General features: G+C 36.6%; 3 protein-coding genes across 10 annotated transcripts in view; 1 reads left to right on the forward strand and 2 right to left on the reverse strand.

The window, feature by feature from the left end:
• LOC105170920 (scarecrow-like protein 3) lies at nt 1,288-3,467 on the reverse strand. The gene is made up of 2 exons (XM_011091852.2): nt 3,190-3,467; nt 1,288-3,005 (listed from the first exon to the last, which is right to left on the reverse strand). Exon 2 carries the CDS (start codon nt 2,950-2,952, stop codon nt 1,537-1,539), a length of 1,416 nt encoding a protein of 471 aa, XP_011090154.1. The 5' UTR covers nt 2,953-3,005; nt 3,190-3,467; the 3' UTR covers nt 1,288-1,536.
• Nucleotides 6,343-10,138, reverse strand: LOC105170921 (phytochromobilin:ferredoxin oxidoreductase, chloroplastic). 3 transcript variants are annotated; one of them, XM_020696608.1, is made up of 8 exons: nt 9,822-10,138; nt 9,147-9,266; nt 8,584-8,673; nt 8,245-8,355; nt 7,998-8,129; nt 7,670-7,774; nt 7,036-7,086; nt 6,343-6,917 (listed from the first exon to the last, which is right to left on the reverse strand). In XM_020696608.1, the coding sequence occupies exons 1-8, from the start codon at nt 10,059-10,061 to the stop codon at nt 6,732-6,734; spliced, it is 1,035 nt and encodes a 344-aa protein (XP_020552267.1). In that variant the 5' UTR covers nt 10,062-10,138; the 3' UTR covers nt 6,343-6,731. The 3 variants fall into 3 exon arrangements, with proteins under 3 accessions (XP_020552267.1, XP_011090158.1, XP_011090157.1); XM_011091855.2 differs by having other exon boundaries at nt 6,344-6,917; nt 8,245-8,338; nt 8,579-8,673; XM_011091856.2 differs by lacking the exon at nt 8,584-8,673.
• The window catches only part of LOC105170922 (protein CHROMATIN REMODELING 5), a 19,062-nt gene continuing 12,127 nt past the window's right edge, over nt 12,257-19,191 (forward strand). Inside the window, exons 1-8 of one of the 6 annotated variants that reach the window (XM_011091857.2) lie at nt 12,257-12,720; nt 13,061-13,839; nt 13,974-14,041; nt 16,173-16,616; nt 17,020-17,247; nt 17,383-17,466; nt 18,740-18,799; nt 18,895-18,998. In XM_011091857.2, the coding sequence (XP_011090159.1) occupies nt 13,176-13,839; nt 13,974-14,041; nt 16,173-16,616; nt 17,020-17,247; nt 17,383-17,466; nt 18,740-18,799; nt 18,895-18,998 (1,652 nt within the window). In that variant the 5' untranslated portion in view covers nt 12,257-12,720; nt 13,061-13,175. Of the gene's footprint in view, nt 12,721-13,060; nt 13,840-13,973; nt 14,042-16,153; nt 16,617-17,019; nt 17,248-17,382; nt 17,467-18,739; nt 18,800-18,894; nt 18,999-19,191 lie in introns of those variants that run through there. The other 5 variants (XM_011091861.2, XM_020696988.1, XM_011091858.2 and 2 more) reach the window with 5 other exon arrangements.

The following is a 19,191-nucleotide window of genomic DNA, read 5'->3' on the forward strand; positions in this document are numbered from 1 at the left end:
ATAAAAGGACCGAGATGATGCCATGAGTCCTTCCAGAGATAAAAATCTCCTCTATCTCCAATATGGTATTCCACCATTGGTCGCAGCCACGTTTGCAAATGGACCATTTTCTTCCAACCCCACGAGCCTCTATAATCGGGGATAGTCCATTTTGAAGCATCACGTAGTCGCCCCTGGTATAGCCAATCAACCCAAATAAAAGTCCTATCACACCGGATAACATCACATAATTTTTTGCACATGAGAGCACGGTTCATTGTGTTAATATCCCTCAGCCCTTGTCCTCCCTCAACCAGTGGTTTACATACCTCCTTCCACGCCAATTTAGCCTAACCACTATTCCCCGTTCCCTTCCATAAGAAAGACCGCAGGCGCTTCTCAATGTTCTTAATAACCCCTTTTGATAGTATGAATGCTGAAGCACAGTAAATACTCAGAGCTGTGAGTACAGATTTAATAATTTGCACCCTCCCCGCATATGAGAGTGTCAAGCCCTCCCAACCAACAATACGTTCATCAATTTTATTATTCTTTTTCTTCTTATTATTATTATCTAATGCAGTTTATGAGGTCTACATAAATATAAAATCAAATCTAATTATTAAAATACAGCCTTTTTTCCACTAGTCTAAGCCCGTTAATTACAATTTTGCAATTTGAATTGGACTATCGATTGGGGCGGCCTACTCATTTTATTGAACGACCCTACCTTTTGTCAACGCAATATCCGGAAGTTTTCAGTAGCCCAAAACTCGAAATTTCAGCCCAATAGTATTCATTAAGGACAAGAGCCCAAATTAGCACGCGTAAATATTATCTACAAACACAAACTTTTGATTTAAAAATCATATTGTCAATCAGATCGAATTTCAACATGATACCAAAAAATTAGAAAAAATATTTAAAAATTATCTATCATATTAAAAAATTGGTACGACAATTTATTAATCGTTACTTGTAAATGTAGAGGACCTTTCTTTTTTTTTTAATATAGATATATTGGTGAATGGGACGAATATTTGAAAATTCTTTGTATTGTTTTTTGGGAAGGATGGGTTTGACTGTTACGTAATGTCTGTTCTTGAGCTGGGATAGGATGAGAGGAAAATGTTTTAAGTTATGAGATGATGAACCGAATTTTGTCTATTTAGACTTAGGTAACTGGATAATTAAATTTTATCGGATCAAATCAATCATATTATTGCCGTTATTGATACTTGTTTTGTCTATTCCACTCCAATACATCCTTAAGAAAAAACAAACACCATGCAAACCACACCAGTTCTTGAGAAACCCAAAACTTCTTACATGTGAAACGACCAACAAAGTCTAACTACATAGGAAAGACAGAGAGATGCCAAGACATGAACTGTTGAATTGAGCTACATTTACAAACATTAAACTTAACAAAGATTCAACATAATTCTACAAAAGAGCTTAGAACTCAAACACTGAATCGCTATCAATCTCTACACCTCAGAAGATCAAGGTTTCCTCTACAAACTAACAAATCAAGAAGATGAAACAGCCGAGATTTCACCTCCTAAATTTCCAAGCCGACACTGCGTAAAGGGGTCGATCTTGCCAGCAAATCACCACACACCCATTCTCCTCTTTGATCCTATAGCCGTCACAGTTATAGCTCTGCAGCAATCGTTTCGCCTGCAACATGGCGTAGTAGCTCAGCGGAACATTTGCGAAACCGGCCAACTCTAGTCTTTGGATCCACTTCTCGAGCTTCTCATGCCGTTCTCTCCTCTCCACTCCTTCACAAGCGATGATGTTCTTGATCTCCTCCCCTAGTATCATCTTCTCCATCTTCAACCTCTCTAAAGACCCTCTAGGCAAAGCCGACTCCAAACAATCAAATAATGCAGCATAGAAGTACAACGACTCCGACAACCTCTCCATCAAGTTCTTGGCATTGTGGTCGGAGTCTTGTTCCGTCACCACCATAACCTTGGGAGACAAACCCCATAACGCATTAAGAAAGCTATCGATGTTTGGTGAGTGAATCGACGACATCGGTGACGATGAAGCTGAGTCGGTGCTCGGACTATAACCGTTAACTGTATCCTTCTCAAGCAATTCCCTTAAGGTACTTTGATTCATATGTGCAACCCTTTGCAAGTTAACACCAATGCCGTTGTTCATAGGCGTCGATGGAGACTTCTTCCGTAGATCGTCTTCCGAAGCTAAAAGAGTATGCAGCTGCATAATCGAGCTAATAGCTAGAGCCTCCCCTGTCTTAACCCGCAACTTTTCAATATCAAGATTCTCTAACTTGCTCACAACAGGGTTGAACTGAAATGGCAAGTCCAAGTTTTCTGCTTCTTCAGTCAATATGTGAGCCATTTGCTCCAACACCTCCTTCCGTTGATGAACACCCGTAATTCTCAAATGAGGCGGACCTTCGGGCCGAGCACTCAAGTCGCGGATGAGTGCACACCATTGTGCCGGCTCAGTCGCATTTAAGTCGATAACATGAACCATCTTCTCTCCTTCCATCGACTCGACAATGGCTTGATTACTAATCACAAAAGCCACCTTCATAAAGGGGCAAAACTCGAAAAACATCTTCTTGGCAAGGATTTCTTCAGCAACAACAGGGATTCTGGTAGAATGAAAGGCCTTATACACACCAGGCCAGGCTCTAAGAACCCTGTCAGCAAGAGCCTCGGAGAAATACGAGGCGATACGCTGCATAGTATCGCCTTGGGGCGAGGCGAGGTGGGAGATCTGATCAAGGGCTATGTTTGCATTTTCAAGACTCCCTGATGCTACATGGTTTGCACAATTGACTAAGAGATGGATCAAGTACAATCCCCTCTCTTCAGGCTTTAGCTCCTTGAGCCATGGATATGGGGACATGGTACCAGGTGATAGAGTCATCATGGGAAACATTGGGAGGGGAGACGAAGTTACAGAGGATGATCCATCTTCTTGAAACATTTGTCCAGACAAAAATTTCTACCAATCAATAGCAAAAGGGTTGTTTTCTTGCCCTTGAAAATTAAAGACGGATAGAAATCAGCTATAATTAAAACAATCCCAAATCAAGCACCCCCAAGCCACACATCAAGAATCACTACAATTAGTGCAAGAAACGCAGTAAATGAGCATCAAAATCAAGATAAAATCTTGGGAAGAATTTAAGAACTCACTAAACAGGCCAAGATTTCTAAATACCTTTCAGGGTTTTTAAATTCATCCAAAACCCACAAAAATCCCAAAGCCAATCCCCACAACCAGCCAAGAACACAAAAGATTTCTCTAAATTTTCTTGCAGACAAGAGAGAGAGAGAGAGGGAGAGGGAGAGAGAGAGAGAGAGGGAGAGAGACAAAGAGGTGGAGTGGGGTTTGGTCCAATTTTAAGGCTGGGAGTTACAAGATTAGTAGTCAGTGTTGGATGACTTGTTTACGTTACAGACAATGGTGTAAGAGGACTAGTTGTCGCAACTTGTTTTTGGTGTCCTTTTGCCTGTTGAAGGAATATGGAATTTGTGTGAACAAGTGCCCATTTCGTACTTTACTTTTTGCTCTCTACAAAAAGTTAAAGAGCCCCTTGTCTTCAAATTTGTATTCATTCTTTGTCTTAGGTTACTCACTTGTCTTTATCTCCTCAGATGGGGAAGAAAACAGTGACGATGACAGCCTTGTCTTTTCAAGCTTCAAGAATTACTTGGGGATTGCAAATTCCTCACTAAAACCATTCCCACCCCTCTTCCATCATCCCTATTTTTTCTTCACCTCTATCTATTCAAGAATTTTGATGTTGTCTGGAATTTAACTTGTAAAATTGGTAAGGCCGAGTGTAACCATTTAAAATAAGCAATTATCGATTTCTCGTTGAAACAAAATATACCCAAAAAAAAAGTTACATCGAAAAATGTTTAATATGTTCATATAAGGACATGAAAATGCGAAACTAATCAGCTACGATTATTGAAATCAGTGAAAAAAAAAGTTAATCTTATAAACGAATTTTAACCCTTTAAAGTTGCATTTTCAGACACGTTGAATCAAGAACAAGATCAAATATGCTTGTTTGCTTCTTTTTCTTGGTTTGGCAGGATCATCACGAAATTGACTCTCTCTCTAGATTTGAAATAACATTTTGTGCCATGTTTGTCATGACATAAGGTGGATAGGGAATCAAGGGCGGGCTGGCTGGCTGGCTTAAAGTCTTTAATATTCTTGAAAGTCCACAAAGCTCCAAACATGCACCAACAAAAGCCAAACAATATGGCATAAGTGTTTTTGTTGGGTAGTGAAAGTCTTAATTGTGGGAATTGCAAGAAATTCTTCCACATACTTCCAAACACTCCTAAGTTGTCCTCCCCAAACACCTTACAAATTACTTGTATTATCTTCACCTTTGAAGGAAAAAAGTGGAGGTGGTTAAGGAACCATCCAAAACCAAACATCACAAATTCACATTTCCAAGATTAGGTGGCCATCTCCAAAATCTTCATGACATGCCCCTTTTCACCTACTTTAAAATATTGGAGCTCTAATCTCCACCTTTTTTTTTTTTTACCAATGTAGATCCAACCTAGATGTATAGTATTTTGAGTGGTTTAGTAATTAATTATAGAAATTCAGTATCACTGTACTACTCCTAATATCACTGTAAGAAAGTTGAATTTTCACTATATTATAAATAATCACAACTTAAAAATTATGGTAAATTAATGCTAGTAACTATGTTAGGTTAAATAAAACCAAAACAAAAAGTTAACTTTTATCAACAATCAATCGATATTTGCCATGGTTTTAATTATGGCTAATATTTTAGCCATACTTGAAGAAAAAACGGCTAATGGCCGTTACAAAGCCGCGGTTGATTTTCATTTGTCATGATTTTCTTCTTTTGACTATAGTAATTAGTGAAAAATTATATTTTTTCTAGCGAGTATTGTTCTTGCAATATATGATGTACTGTACGGATGGAGATGTTTGTTTAACTTTTAGTTTAAAGTTTTTAAACTCTTTTTCATGTATTGTATGTGAGAGCATATTTACTGTATTATATAGTGAAGTTGTTGATTTTTAAAAGGGAGATCAAATTATTCTTGAAATTGAATTGTGTGTCTTTTTCCTTCTCATTGTGCTTATTTAGAGTTCTTCCTATTGTTTTAACCACACTGTATATCAATTCCCTAGTGTTCTTATATGCCTTCAAATGTGTGCACTATGCTGATATAAAATAAATTAATAAAATTATTATGTATCATCTCACCGTTTAATTACAATTCTAATTAGATAGCACTCGATGCTATTTTTTTTTTTGGGGGGGGGGGGGGGGGGGGTGAGTGAATTAGGGTTAGGGTTTTAGTAAATAGTATTAATTCAGATAAAAATACATGAATTCTTCCCCATTTAACCAATTTTTCTATTTTCACAAACAAATGCGTCCTCTAGAATTGTGTTGTTAAATACCCCATCAAATCAATTGATGTGTTATCAAAAGACCTGGTTTGTCGAAGCTACCCCCAAAAAACAAACCCTAGAAGAGAGAATTTGGAACAAGATAAGAAAACAGAATCAAGAAAGCTTTACATGTTTTGGAGGTTTGCCTTTGTGCACTTCTTGCTTCTTCAAACCTATCAGCTCCATTAGGTGCTGAAATCAGAAAGAAAAAGGTTTGTTGGTACTTTTCAGATATATTGTCATTCTCGAGAGTTACTGATCCAGGTCAAGGTCATAAGTACATACATATTTTGAAATACCTTAATCGAAAAGTATTGTGTTGGTTCTAAAGTAAAGGCATGTTAAGTTTGTTGATGCAGCTCCAATTGAAAACTCATATGCTTAAGTCAAAATGAGTTCTAAAGTAAATCGGGTGAGGGTCAAAGTGTTATATCTCTACATCATAAATGCATATCTGAAGAATGACGTTTATTGCTCTTATAAAAGTCATATGTGCCGATACATGTACATATATGTGTATCCATATTGGCTCTTTAGACGCTTTTGTGATCGACAATAAGAAAAATTGGTCATTGGGTCAGGTTAGATAAGGTGAGACATAAACTCAAATAAGAAAACATAGTTTTTTTTACTTTTAAAGGAGGAAAAAACAAATTTTTGTAGAACCTTTTATCTATTATAACATAGTATTAACAATGCTAAATTTTGGAATAATTACACTCCTCTTCTCTGCAATTTAGTATAATTACACATAAGCCTCATGCTTTACCCTCTATGATTTTTATTGGTGAATTATGATAATTACATATGCCTGTGCCAGTATCGGAAGATTATTAGTTCTCGTGTTTTGCTATACTATATAGGCATTAAAAACGTGTAGCATAGGTTAGCGAATTAAATACACGCGGTTAGTTATTTCAAGATTATGTAAGTCACGTGTTTATTTGAAAATTCGATAATACAAAGAAGCACATTAGTTTTAAGAAACCATACCTACACTAGCGTACATCTGAAACAACATAGAAAGTGTTAAAAAAGGATTCAAATAACAACAGAAGACACTCAACCCCTTTCCCTGCAAGTTCTTTGATGTCTGGAAGTAGGAACCTACATGATCTGTGCTGTAATAAATCATACAAAAATTGAGGCGTTACCGTGCCAAGCTAGATGAGGAACAAGAGTAAAGTGCTTTGATCAGTTCTACACGAGCCCGTAACAATTTTCGTGCTGAAGATGTGGATGTCAGGCACAAGGAACAACGGAGGAAGTCTGAGGACGAGAGTAATAGGCCGTCTGCTCTATGTTATACTGTTACCTATGAATTCTCCTGTTGCATCCCACGGACGGCTTTCAAATGATTTCCCAATCATACTGCGCTTTTGATTTATAGTTCCATCCTCGCTCTTGTACTCCGGGAAGTAATCAACGAATGTTTTGCTTCCGAGGTCGTCAACTCCATTGAAGAGAAAACTCCGAATTATTTCCTGGGGAGTAATTGATTAGATGGTAAGATGAGACATCGATCTTGTGGTACAACAAACATGATGATAAAGGACGACTATTGAATTGCATATTTGATGCTTAGCCATCACGTATCTGTACCTTGGCATGAGTCTCCCCGACTAATCTTCTCAGGACTTGATGGCCTGGATCCTGATTTTTCAGTATTTCGATCAGAAACTTTTGGAGATGAAAACGCAAGGTTTGCCATATTCATAATTCTCCAACATATTACACGTATGTAGCATACATCTTACATGAGTTTTGACATATAATTCTTTCAACATTTTCCGTTCAGGCATATTCTTGATGATGCTAAGATGGGAAGATTGTTCGAGCTTATTCAGCTAGTCAACAACCCGTTATCAATTTATAATCAATTAAGAATTATTTTTCCTTGCGAATCGTCGTTGTAACAAATAAGATGGCTGTGTGTTCGTCAAAATATATACAGATAAGACCTAGAGCATCCCCGTTTTCTTCAAAAAACCACCTGACTAGGATTGATGTATAAAGATCATCTTAATGTAGTGTACGATAGAGGTATCCAAATAAAATCTTAATGATCATCACCAGAACTATGGGGGTCTCTTGATTGATTTTCATCTATTATTATATTGTCTTCCTCACAGTAACTAAGAGAAGTGCACCACCAAACACACTGTCAACCGTGTCAAGCCCACAATGACGGCTACATTGAGTTAAATGTAAACATAAGAACAAAGTCAGCACTTACCTTCTCTGCTCTCCATGTGAGATACCTATGCTGGGATTCAAGATTCAACATAATCTGAGAAACATCAGTTTCCATTGATGCCTGGTCCATCAGCTCAAGCCATGACTATGAGAGCAACAACAAAAGACATGACAAGAAGTCAAAGGAAGGTCCGAGGTTGTTCAAATTTACTCAACTGGTATAAGTTTAATGTTGAGTCCGTAGATGAAATGAATCAAAAGCATGTGAAAACATCTATCAGACCTAGTTATCCTTATTATCCATACGATGCTAACATATCAAGGTAGCTAGGTTGTCAGCAGAACGTTATCCAGATTGATATGTTTACCTTTAGATAATCCTCGAAAGCAGAATACAAAACATGGTGCTTCTGCTCGCTTGGGGGAAACTTGGTCCATATTATGATAGGTGAGAAAAATTTCATAGACTCAGTGGTTATCCTTCCTCCCCATGGCAAAAGCTGCATGAAATCTCTGTTAAATCACCACATCTCATTTTAGACAGCAGCAAGATAATATTATACGAGAATGTATTAAGACATAATTCGACATACGAAGTACTAAAACTTCTCTCACCTCAGCATACTTGAGTCCGAGAGGAATTAAGTGCTTATAGTACTTTTCCTTGTAATCCTGTCGACTGATCACATCATGCAACGGGTTGAGGTCCCTGAACACATTAACGACCTAAACTAAATGATCAACCAAGATTAAGGGAAAGAAAACTAGATTACAAGATGCCAAGATAAAAGGCCATGATCTCAATGCATGGTTTGATCTATTGATCAAGCAAAGAGCACACATTCTCAAAAGAAGACCAATAGGCGAAACATTGAGAAGGAGATTTCGAGAGTGCGCAGAATTATTCTTTTTTTTTTTTTTATTGCAGAAGGGAAATAAGGAAGCTTACAGTACAATTATATTCATGACTGCTGTGGTGAAAAAGTTGGCACAAAAAATTGGAAGATCAAACTCTGGTCTGGGGAATATGGCAAAATCCAAGACCTGCATATAATTCTTGTTGAATTGCAGTGACGAAAGCAATAAAATGTGCATTAAAAAAGTTTCACTACCCATTTTCATTATTTTGAATAACCGACCAACAAACTTAACATCTTTTAGCAATGTTCCCAATAACATGATGAGAGTAAATGAATCATTTATTTAGTCTATCTTTCCCCTACCCTTTCCCTAATCCTCCTCTCAAAACTCTTGCTTTTATTAGATGTGGGAGGTTCAGAATTGAATATAATCAACTTAAACAAAAAATATGATGAGAGACGGTATTGGCCTGGAAAAGGGATGCGAACAAACTGTATCTAGATCTACCAAGAAAGAAGCACTTGTGCTCCCGTATTTCAACCGTACCAGTTGGAAGATATGCTCCCTAATCTACCAATAAGCCACAGGCGGTAGTAAATCAGTTTTCAAGTCTATGTGAAAATTTCTGATGGTTGTTTACAGGTAAATTGACGAACCTGCATCCCATCACTCCCCTCAACGGACAAACTCCGGAGTAGTCGGATGTTAGATGATCCAAAAGAATGCATTTCAAGCTCTGTTTTACCGTCAATGGCCTTCAAGCAATTGAAGTTCTCCTGCAGAAAAAGTTACAGCATCATACTTGCAGCATAGTATGTCCTTCCAACTTAATGATTAACACATAAAACAATAACAATTAACCCAGCCTCCCATTTACATTATTCCTTCAAACAAACGCTGTCCCCCTGAAACTAAATCCCTACAAACAGCTTTTTCAACCTCAGTCATGATTAAAACCACACAAGTACAAACATATACTAGTCTGAACATAATTCATTGCCTATATTTGTTATTTCTGAGCCACACAAAAACCAAGAACCGTCACCAAACTCCAACAACTTCTCAGAATCTTCATAAATATAAAGGCTTGAATATCGGCCACTGAAACCATATCCAAAAATCTCTCCCTCCAGTTCAAACTGCAAACCAGAGAAACCACCTAAACCTCCTAATTCATAGCTTTAAACTCAAAAATAATCTAATCTTTCAAAAGCCCAAGTGCCTAAAAATGCCAATTCGTACAGAAAACAGCATACTAACACAGTAACACTAGACAAATTCTTCATAATGTAACACTACTGATTGTAACATACGAGATAGTGGGATTCTACCTGTAGTGAAGAAGGAATCAACTGGGTGTGTTTCTTAGTCTCTTCCAAAGCAAAGTGAACAAATTTCTTGTAAGAAAGACCAGAGTTTGCTTCAGCCATTGATGGCTTCATCATACCAGCTATACTACAGCATTTTGTTCTTGTAAACATACTGAAAATCGTACTTCTGGGTTGTAAAGGAGACTTCTTCGGAGTAGAATCCATTCTCAGTGAGTAGAAATTGTACGGACAATGTTCCATTGACGAAGCAGAATGATCTAATACCTGCTCAGGAAAAAGTACAGTGAAGCTATGTCTATTGTACGGTTTGTGTGAACAGAGAGAAGAGAGAAATATTTATAGGAGAAGGCGCGTATGCCTTCTGTTAACAGAGGCGATGCGCTTCTGGAAGAGTTAAGAATGCGACTCTGACCATTGAGAAAAATAATTTTCACCGAGGTGGGGTTCAAAATTTTTTGGCATATTCCACTTTTTCCCCTTTAAATAACTTTAATTCGTGAATGGACCCCACAGTTTTAATTTATAACACTTTTCCCCTGATCTTTACTATACTAGTGTGATCAACATTTTTATTGGCTCTTAAATTTACAATATTGTCCATGGTCTGAACATTTAACAAAGTCTAGATCGGAGGGTCTTTTAGAACTCTTGGCTCTACTTGTTCAAATTTTAGTTTTAATCAACAATTTATGATTAATATTTTCAAAATTATTTTACCAAATAAATATTTTCGATAGGGTTTTTACTTGCGTAATTTTCTCATATTTTGCTGATAATTTAGTTACACCTAAGTATATTAGTCCGAAATAAATAATTTTAACTAATTTATTGACTTAAATAAATATATGTTTTCACAATAAACAACTTTGCATAATATAAATAAATAAATCATTATAAAATAAAAGGCATATCAAGGTAATATAAATAATATGGGAACTACTATAGTAGTTCATATAGTACGGGAGTCTATATCTTTTTTTTTAATTTTTATTTTCAACGTTGTTTTTAATGGATACGAATTTTATATAACTACTTGTTAAGTATTGTACTATAAAATTTATCTTTTACATACTCGTCTTTATTATTTTAAATATGTAAGTTGATTCGTAGTTATTTCGACTCGATCATCTTCGCTGTCCAGTATATAGTATACATAATTTTTTGCTTTACATTATTACTTTATTGCTTCGCCTTGTTGCTTAGCTTTTTTGGTTGGCTCTAATGAATTTCACTTACGGCTCTTTTTAAATATTTCTCATATATTTTATTTGTGAATCAAGTATGTTTTCTAATGCACTTCATCATCGAGAATATTTCTGATTTTTTTAAATAATAATAATATTGGCGTCGTAAAACTTCACCTATCATAATAAATCAGTATGTGAATTATACTAGAATGTCTGATAAAGAAAAGTGTTTTGTTAAAAGCTTAAAAGTACTTGTAAATACATAGTTTGGGATGATGTTCAGCTCAGATTTCCCTCAAAATTAATCCCACTTTTAGAGTTTGATCAAGCACAAAAATGGGATGTGTAGGGTTATCCATTGGTTTAGCTAATTGTTTGGCTTAATCAATTTGCTCAAGATGAACAAATATTTGATTTAAATTCAATAAAATAGAAGAAAAAAAAGGTATATTCTTTAATTTTTAATAAATAATTGATTCGCCTAATACGTTGGACCTATTTTCTCATTTTCAAAAACCTACGTCCACATTTCAAATACTTATTACAGTTTGATTCTCCATTGTTTCAATTGATTTCATTTACTAATGTAGTCAAGTAATATTCATCACAGTTGATTTATTAATTTTAAAAAATAAAAGATCCCACATTTTAAAAGAATATATATTAACACGTTAATTACATCCAATTTAATACAAAAATTTATTTAGAAATTCACAAATTTTAATCTGCATAATGTGCAACAGATTGTTCGATAAAAAATAGGCCTAATTTATCCCGTAACAACTTAAAGATGAATGTTAAAAAATTTACTATTCTTTGTAAAACGGGACATTGATACAAAAAAAATTAAATATTTTTATCTATTTTGTTAAATTTTTTTCCCCAAAACATGCTAAAAGTTTCACTTTATTTAGTGCAAATACAAACATGAGTTGTCAAAAACTTCTTCAAATTATGAAAGCGCAGCTACGAGTTTATGCCACTCAGAGAGCTCAACAAGACGTTCTCAAGGCCCCCAAAAGGCAGCTTCTAGACGAATAAAGCGTGTCTTTCTCAGTAAAAGCGTGCTTGTCATTACACTGGCGATAAGAAGTGAGAGTCTCCTTAATCAAAGTAGTACGTCGTGCGGTGAGGGTGGTACGTGGACTGAGAAATGACGGAAGTGTCCTGAGATGGGGATTAATATTCCAGTTTTTAACCACCCATCTGTATCTATATATGAGTGTGGCCTAGGGAAAAAAATAACCTCTCACAAATCCGAATTTCCTATCTGATTATCTCTTTCTCTCTCTAAAAATAAACCCGGAAAATACATCCATACGCCCACCTCCCCTCCCTCCCTCCCTCTCTCTCTCTATTTTCTCTCTCTAGAAAGTTTTTTCTTTCCTCTTCGGGACATCATCGAACGACAACAGTGGTAGAATAAATCCAATCGAGACCTTCGATTCGTTGATTTTGCTGTCCTCAACCCGCTTTGCGTCTGGGCGCAAATTAGCGGTTTCAAACCCGACCCAAATTTGGCTCGCGGAAGCCTGCAAACGGTATCGTTTTTGAAACCTATCTTTCCCGCCGCCGGCTTTACTGTCGTCGGGCATAACCAGTCCCCCGGTGTATCGGGTGTTTAAACCTCCCCTCCCCACCGGATTTACGAAAATACCCTTGACTGAATTGCGTGATTTCTTTCCCCTCGCTTTTGTTCTGTGTGCGCCAAGGTTAGTTTCTTGAAAACAAATTTGACAATCAGCTTCCCTTTTCCGACCCATATGCAATTTTTTTTGCTAGTAGAACAAGGGTTTTCTCCAATGTGGATTTAGGGTTTTTCTAAATTGATTACACTGTCGGGAAATTCAAGCTTTCTTCTAGTGTTCTTAACGGATTCTGAGTGTCAAGTAACCGATCCATATTTTTGCTGTAAAATTTGTTAAATTCTCAATATTAATTTATGGGTCGTGTAATAAGATTTTAAATCGAGAATAGTTTAGTTTAAAAGTTGAGGTGGTTTGTGTTTTTTTTGGCTATCCAAGTTGCTATTTAATATCGATGTGTATACAGAGCTTTTTGGAGGGAGCTTTTTGGAGAAAGTAATACGCACTCCCCCTTGCCTTCAATTGTTTGGTTGCTTTCAGATTCTGGGACTCTATAAACAACTCCATGTGACGAATAGTGCATGGCGTTTTTTAGAAATTCTTCTGGTGGAGTAGTAGAACAGATTTCAGTGAGTGAGACAAGCCATTCACAGCAGCTGACAATGAATAACAGTAGACTTCAGGAGAATGTGGCTACCGATAATGAGGAAATGCCAGGGCCTACATCTAGTATAAATATTGGAGAAGACAGTAGCAGTAATATCAGGATAGGAAAAACACAGCCTCATATGAGGGGTACGACTATGGGGGGAAAGTGGGGTTCGACTTTTTGGAAGAATACACAGTCAAAGACAATGCCCCATGGAGCATCAGAGTCAGGGGAGGAGTCTAAGAGTGGGTCCGAATACAAAGGGTCTGAATTGGAGGAATCATCTGATGGAGCAGAGGACAGGATGGAATCCGAAAATGACGACGATGCACAAAAAGCAGTATCTGGAAAGGGACATCAGATTGTTCCTGCAGATGAGATGTTATCTGATGAGTATTATGAGCAGGATGGTGATGATCAGACTGAGTCTCTGAATCATCATAGAGCAGTGAACAACTCAAGTGGGTTTAGTTCGAAGCCACCACCTCGGCTTGCTGCTGATAGTAGTATCTCTAGAAAATCAAAGGGGTTGAAAGCCAACAAATACGATGATGAAGATGCTGACTATGAAGAAGATGATGACGAAGAGGAAGATGGTAACTGTCATTGTCTTTCCTTTTTGTCTGATCAATGTAATTTTTACCCATACTACGTATGAATTTTGGCAGAAATGCCCTTTGGTCTAAATTTTTTGTGTGGCATCAAAATTGGCATGTTCGCTTGCTTGCAGAAGATGACCCTGATGATGCTGACTTTGATCCTGATTATGGGGCGACAAGGGGGCCCAGAGGAATCAAGGTGTTCTACTATTTTCTGCTATACCCGATGCATGGTTAGAATATCTATGATAAATTGTGGCTTGATTTACACTCAATATTGAGTGAGTTGATTAGTAGTATGTGTACTGCAGTTACCAGAATTTATGATTTGACATGGTGGTATTCTCTTGGTTTTTGATCGCTAGAACAATAATACATTCTATGACTTCATGTGTATACCATATCTAGAACGTGTTGTTTTTTAGGCATTGTAGACTGCTTTTTACGTGTAATCCTTCAACGAAGTGTGCTTTCGTGCACCTTAGGATTTAAAATTTTAGATAACATGAATATAGATGAGTGTTTAGATCAGGCAAATAGAGATTTCATTGGTTGTTTAGTCGATCTAGATTTAGTTTTTGTTGAAGAGGTAACAAGTGAAATATGAACTCGGATTTTTAAATTTTTCCTCTGTTCCTTTCTTTCTTTCTTTTTACATTTTCCACGGTAGAATGAGAATCAGGTCTTTGTTTGGCTCAGCAAGTATATCTGGTACATAATATTCCTTATTAGTGGAAAATGAATATATGCAGACATAGAGAAAGGAGGCATACACCTGGAATGTATGGAACTGGAGAGCAAGGCTGGGCTTGATAAGTTGTCTTTAAGGGTTAAGAAACACATGCTTGTGAATCTGTTTTATGTAAAAAATCCCTACTTAACTCAAAGTTAGATTGGATGTGGGTCATAGCCAGTGTGTTTGAAATTACTAGTGTTTATTCTTTAATGTAAAATGTATAATTTGATTTATGTTTCTAGCAACTGTAAGAATTAGGATGTGTAGAATCTGAGCTCGAAAGTATCTGTATGGGTCAATGAATGATCTGTGGGAGATGCTATATGTGGCACATTGATTAATAAACATGAGCCAGATGAAAATGGAATTAAACTGCATATATATGGGGGTGTGATTTACTGACGAGTTATATATTTCTATATATATAAATGCTCATATTTATGGCAAACAATAACGCATGCAACATAATTATGCATGATAATAATAACTGCTTGCTTTGTATTTCTTACCCCCTAGGGAAACATTGTTTCCTTGCTGTCTTTTGTAGCTTTTACTAGTATGAATTATTCAAGTGTTTACAACATGGCCCGTCATGTGTCCCAGCCTTTAAAAAACTCGGGTGGTGGGTTCAAATAGTGATTGCTGTTCCTTTCTTTATTTAATTGTTCTTCTCTCTCCCCCTTTTTGGAGAGAAATCAAAGGAATTTGGTACCTCGACAGTCTGAAAGTTTGTGTATTTGATATTAATAAATTCACACTATACTGCATCAAGCTTCCATGCTTTTTAGATTGGGAAGACATCAATGTTTGAGAGATGTTGGCACGTTCGATTTGTTTACATACATTTTTAGGGAAACCATAAAATTGAAAAGGTTTGTAATTTTTAGTTGTTTCATGTTGAAACTTTATGATAAGTTTTAGACTTCACAACAAAAGGTGGTTGAGTAGAAAGAAAAAAGTTATTGAGAGAGTTTGAAGGAGAAAATGTGATGGGAAGTACGAGAATCAAAATTACAATATAACCTTTCAGCTTTTAGCGTGTGGTTAAGATGGCAGCATAAACTATATTTCGTGCATTTTGCCCTCATTAGTTCTAAGAACATACATGTACAACTAGTTTCTGCTTAATGAAGTTCTACAAGACACTTTCCCTTTTTGGATAAAACCTATCTGGCAAGTGTTCAATTTCCATCCTTTAGGATGAAGTGCCAACTTACTCCCTGCTGCTTCATGATTATGCAATGGATAATTGGACTAATTTTTCTAGAATTCTAGAGTTTTATCACTTAGCCTTGCACACTATTAACACATGTGTGCATGTCTCAGCATGATACAAATATTCTCATTCTGTACACAAGCACACCTCTTGTAAGTCTGCTGGCTTCTTGGCTAATACCTTGACTTTGTTAAAACCTGTTGCCTCTTCATCTATTTCTACTTTAGTTTTAATGTTTATTTACTAAAAATAATCCCTAGCTTTCTACGTAATGTGGTGAAGATGTGTTCTCTTGGGGAATTTAATGAAAGCCTTATTTTACTTTGGCTATGTTCTATGTGAACTTAAGCGGGGACCAGTTTTTCCATCCATGTGCAGGATAAAGATGATGATTGGGGTGCCGAAGAATCTGATGAGGAGGATAATGTTGAGGATGATGATTTGGATTTCTCAGACGACGATGATGTCTACTTTAAGAAAAATAAGGCCAAACAATCAGGTAAGAGTGGTCGTAATTTGAAGTCTACCAGGGGACTTAGATCAATTGCTTCATCCAGTCGGCGAAAGAAAGGTAGGACATCTTTTGAAGAAGATGATGAAGAGTCATCTGCCGAGGAATCTGAAAATGGTAGTGATGAGGACTTTAGAAGTACAAGGAGAGGTGCATCAGTTCAAAGGAAGAATGTTGGTCGATCTGCTTCAGCTTCTGTTTCTAGTAGGAACAATGAACTGCGAACATCAGGTCGTTCAGTGCGGAAAGTATCATATGTTGAGAGTGATGAAAGTGAAGATATTGATGAAGGCAAAAAAAAGAACCTGAAGGTGTGTTTGTCCTGGTTCTACTTTATGTTATTTTATCATTAAACTTAATGAGCTTACAATGTCTTGTCAGTTATTCCCATGTTGTTTGGATCCTGCTGGTTTATATGGTTTGCGTTCATTAGTTAATGTCTGCTATATGTTTCATGAATTGTGGTGGACAGTCTCTTGTTCTGGCTTCTATAGTAATATACAGTAGTTAAAGGAATCTGTAAGCTATTGGCAATTTGGTTGCCTATGCGGAATCTTTAATGGGGGAAGATTCAGCTGCATTGCATTGTTTTCTTGATTTGCACAAGTTACCTTCTATTTTCTATTTTGTCTTGTGGAAGTAAATAATTTTATAGCCCCTTAATTTATATATGCTCTTCCTGCTGTTGAGTTATTTGTTAATACTTTTTTCAAGAAGGAAGAGGCTGAAGAAGAAGACGGCGATGCGATTGAGAAGGTATTATGGCATCAACCAAAGGGCATGGCTGAAGAAGCTTTAAGGAATAATAAATCGACCGAGCCTGTGTTGATGAGCTATTTGTTTGACTCGGAACCGGATTGGAGTGAGATGGAGTTTCTAATAAAGTGGAAAGGCCAGTCACATTTACACTGTCAATGGAAACCATTTTTTGAGTTGCAGAATGTAAGTTATTCAAATATCAGTTTATAATGTTTATTGCTGTCAGATAGAATTAGAGGAACTTGTATGTTTGCAGTACTATAGATTGAAATCGTGTGCATTTTTCAAGAAAACCTGACATGCTCTGTGATTTTTCAGCTCAGTGGTTTTAAGAAGGTTTTGAATTATACCAAAAAAGTTACAGAAGATATAAGGTACAGGAAGATGGTATCTCGGGAGGAGGTAATGTTTTGATATCACTGTGGCAAATCCTTGAATTAATGTTTGAGGATACATATGCATGCATGCAAGAGGCTCTGTATGTGCAGTTGGATCTCTCTTTCTTGTATGTATGTGCATATATACCTGCTAAGGTGCAAACTTACACAAAGCGTAGTCCGCATTATGGATGTGTCTGTATCAAATATTATGCTATGATGTCTATAAGTATGCAGAAGGCTATTACTGTCTCTTAAACTTGGATGGATATGTATGTTTTGAAGTTTTTAGTCTTCCATGGAAATGCAATATCCATTGCAGACGGTGACCTGTGACTGCTGAATGCTAGGCTGGAATTTATGGTAGGTTTGGTGTGAGCCTAGCTGCAAGGCCTTGAGTTAATGTGTGCTTGAGCTACCACTTGTCTGGTTCATAAACTGTGGTTGATGGGCCTAGCACAGTAACATAGAATTGTCAAAGGTTGAGGTTGATGTTTTGGAAGACATTGAATTAATTATTTTTGTGAGAACTCGTCAGTTTACAATTTATTGCAGATTTTCTATTTTGTCCCCTCTGGTAGATTTTGAGAGTGAGATTTTCATATTTGTTGTTGAGCTGTCTCACCAAAATTATGTTTTTAAAGGGTCTGCTTGGGCTCACCTGAGAAATGGTTTCTACTCCTCTCTCTTTATATATGATGAGTATGGCCTGTTATACGATCTTTGCAGCATATGAAATATTTCCGCGCTGGCTGGCCTCTCTAAGTACTTTAGCTGATGCACACACATTTGCACTTTAAGCAATTAGGTTAGTTATTGGTGCAAAGTTAAATGTTGTATGTGCTGATCAACCTGTTTCATTTTGAGGTTTCTAGGAGGACTGTTATTCATTTAGATGTATGCTTGCCTTTTTGCAAATAACTGAATAATTATGTTACCTTAGATGATCAAACTGTATTTTTAGTTTTGACCTTGACTGTAACTGGGATCATATGCTTAAACATTCTCTTAATGAGAATATATGATATTGACTGAATGATTCCTTCTTGTTGTTTTAGAAACAGTAGTGTAATCTAGATCACCTGGATCTGAAATTTACGGAAAGAACTAACTTTTCATACAATCTATGCCTGCTAGAGAGTTGAACATATTCTTTATACATTGAGCCTGTCACCCTGTGTTCTCAATTTCCCATTTCTCCCAATGGAAACATGAGACATTTAACCTCTTTATTTGTTGTGGATGGCCCAATTGTCTTATCCCATTCTTAAAACTTTCACTTGTCATATGTGGACCAGATTGAGGTAAATGATGTCAGCAAGGAAATGGACCTGGATATCATAAAACAGAACAGTCAGGTCTGCCTTTCTGGTACCATAATCTTTTTGGGTCACCTCACTATTTCAAATTCCTCTGAAAAGTTGTTTGATGGGGTTGGGTAATGCATACTCAGGTGGAGAGAGTGATTGCAGATAGACTCATCAAAGATAGTTTGGGTGATGTAGTACCAGAATATTTGGTCAAGTGGCAAGGACTGTCTTATGCTGAAGCTACTTGGTAATGTGAATATGTGACTTAAATTTGCTTTCGTGGGCTTGCCTTCTCCTAGTACGACTTGATCAGGATCAACCTATATATTAACTCTATATTACACCATTCCCATGGTGTCTGTCCATATATTGGGATTGGGATCTAATTTATTTTCTATATTTCATATTATAATATTAATCAGAGTTTTGAGGTGAACACT

The sequence above is a fragment of the Sesamum indicum genome, linkage group LG9 (assembly GCF_000512975.1).
Source record: "Sesamum indicum cultivar Zhongzhi No. 13 linkage group LG9, S_indicum_v1.0, whole genome shotgun sequence".
NCBI classification, from domain to species: Eukaryota; Viridiplantae; Streptophyta; class Magnoliopsida; order Lamiales; family Pedaliaceae; genus Sesamum; species Sesamum indicum.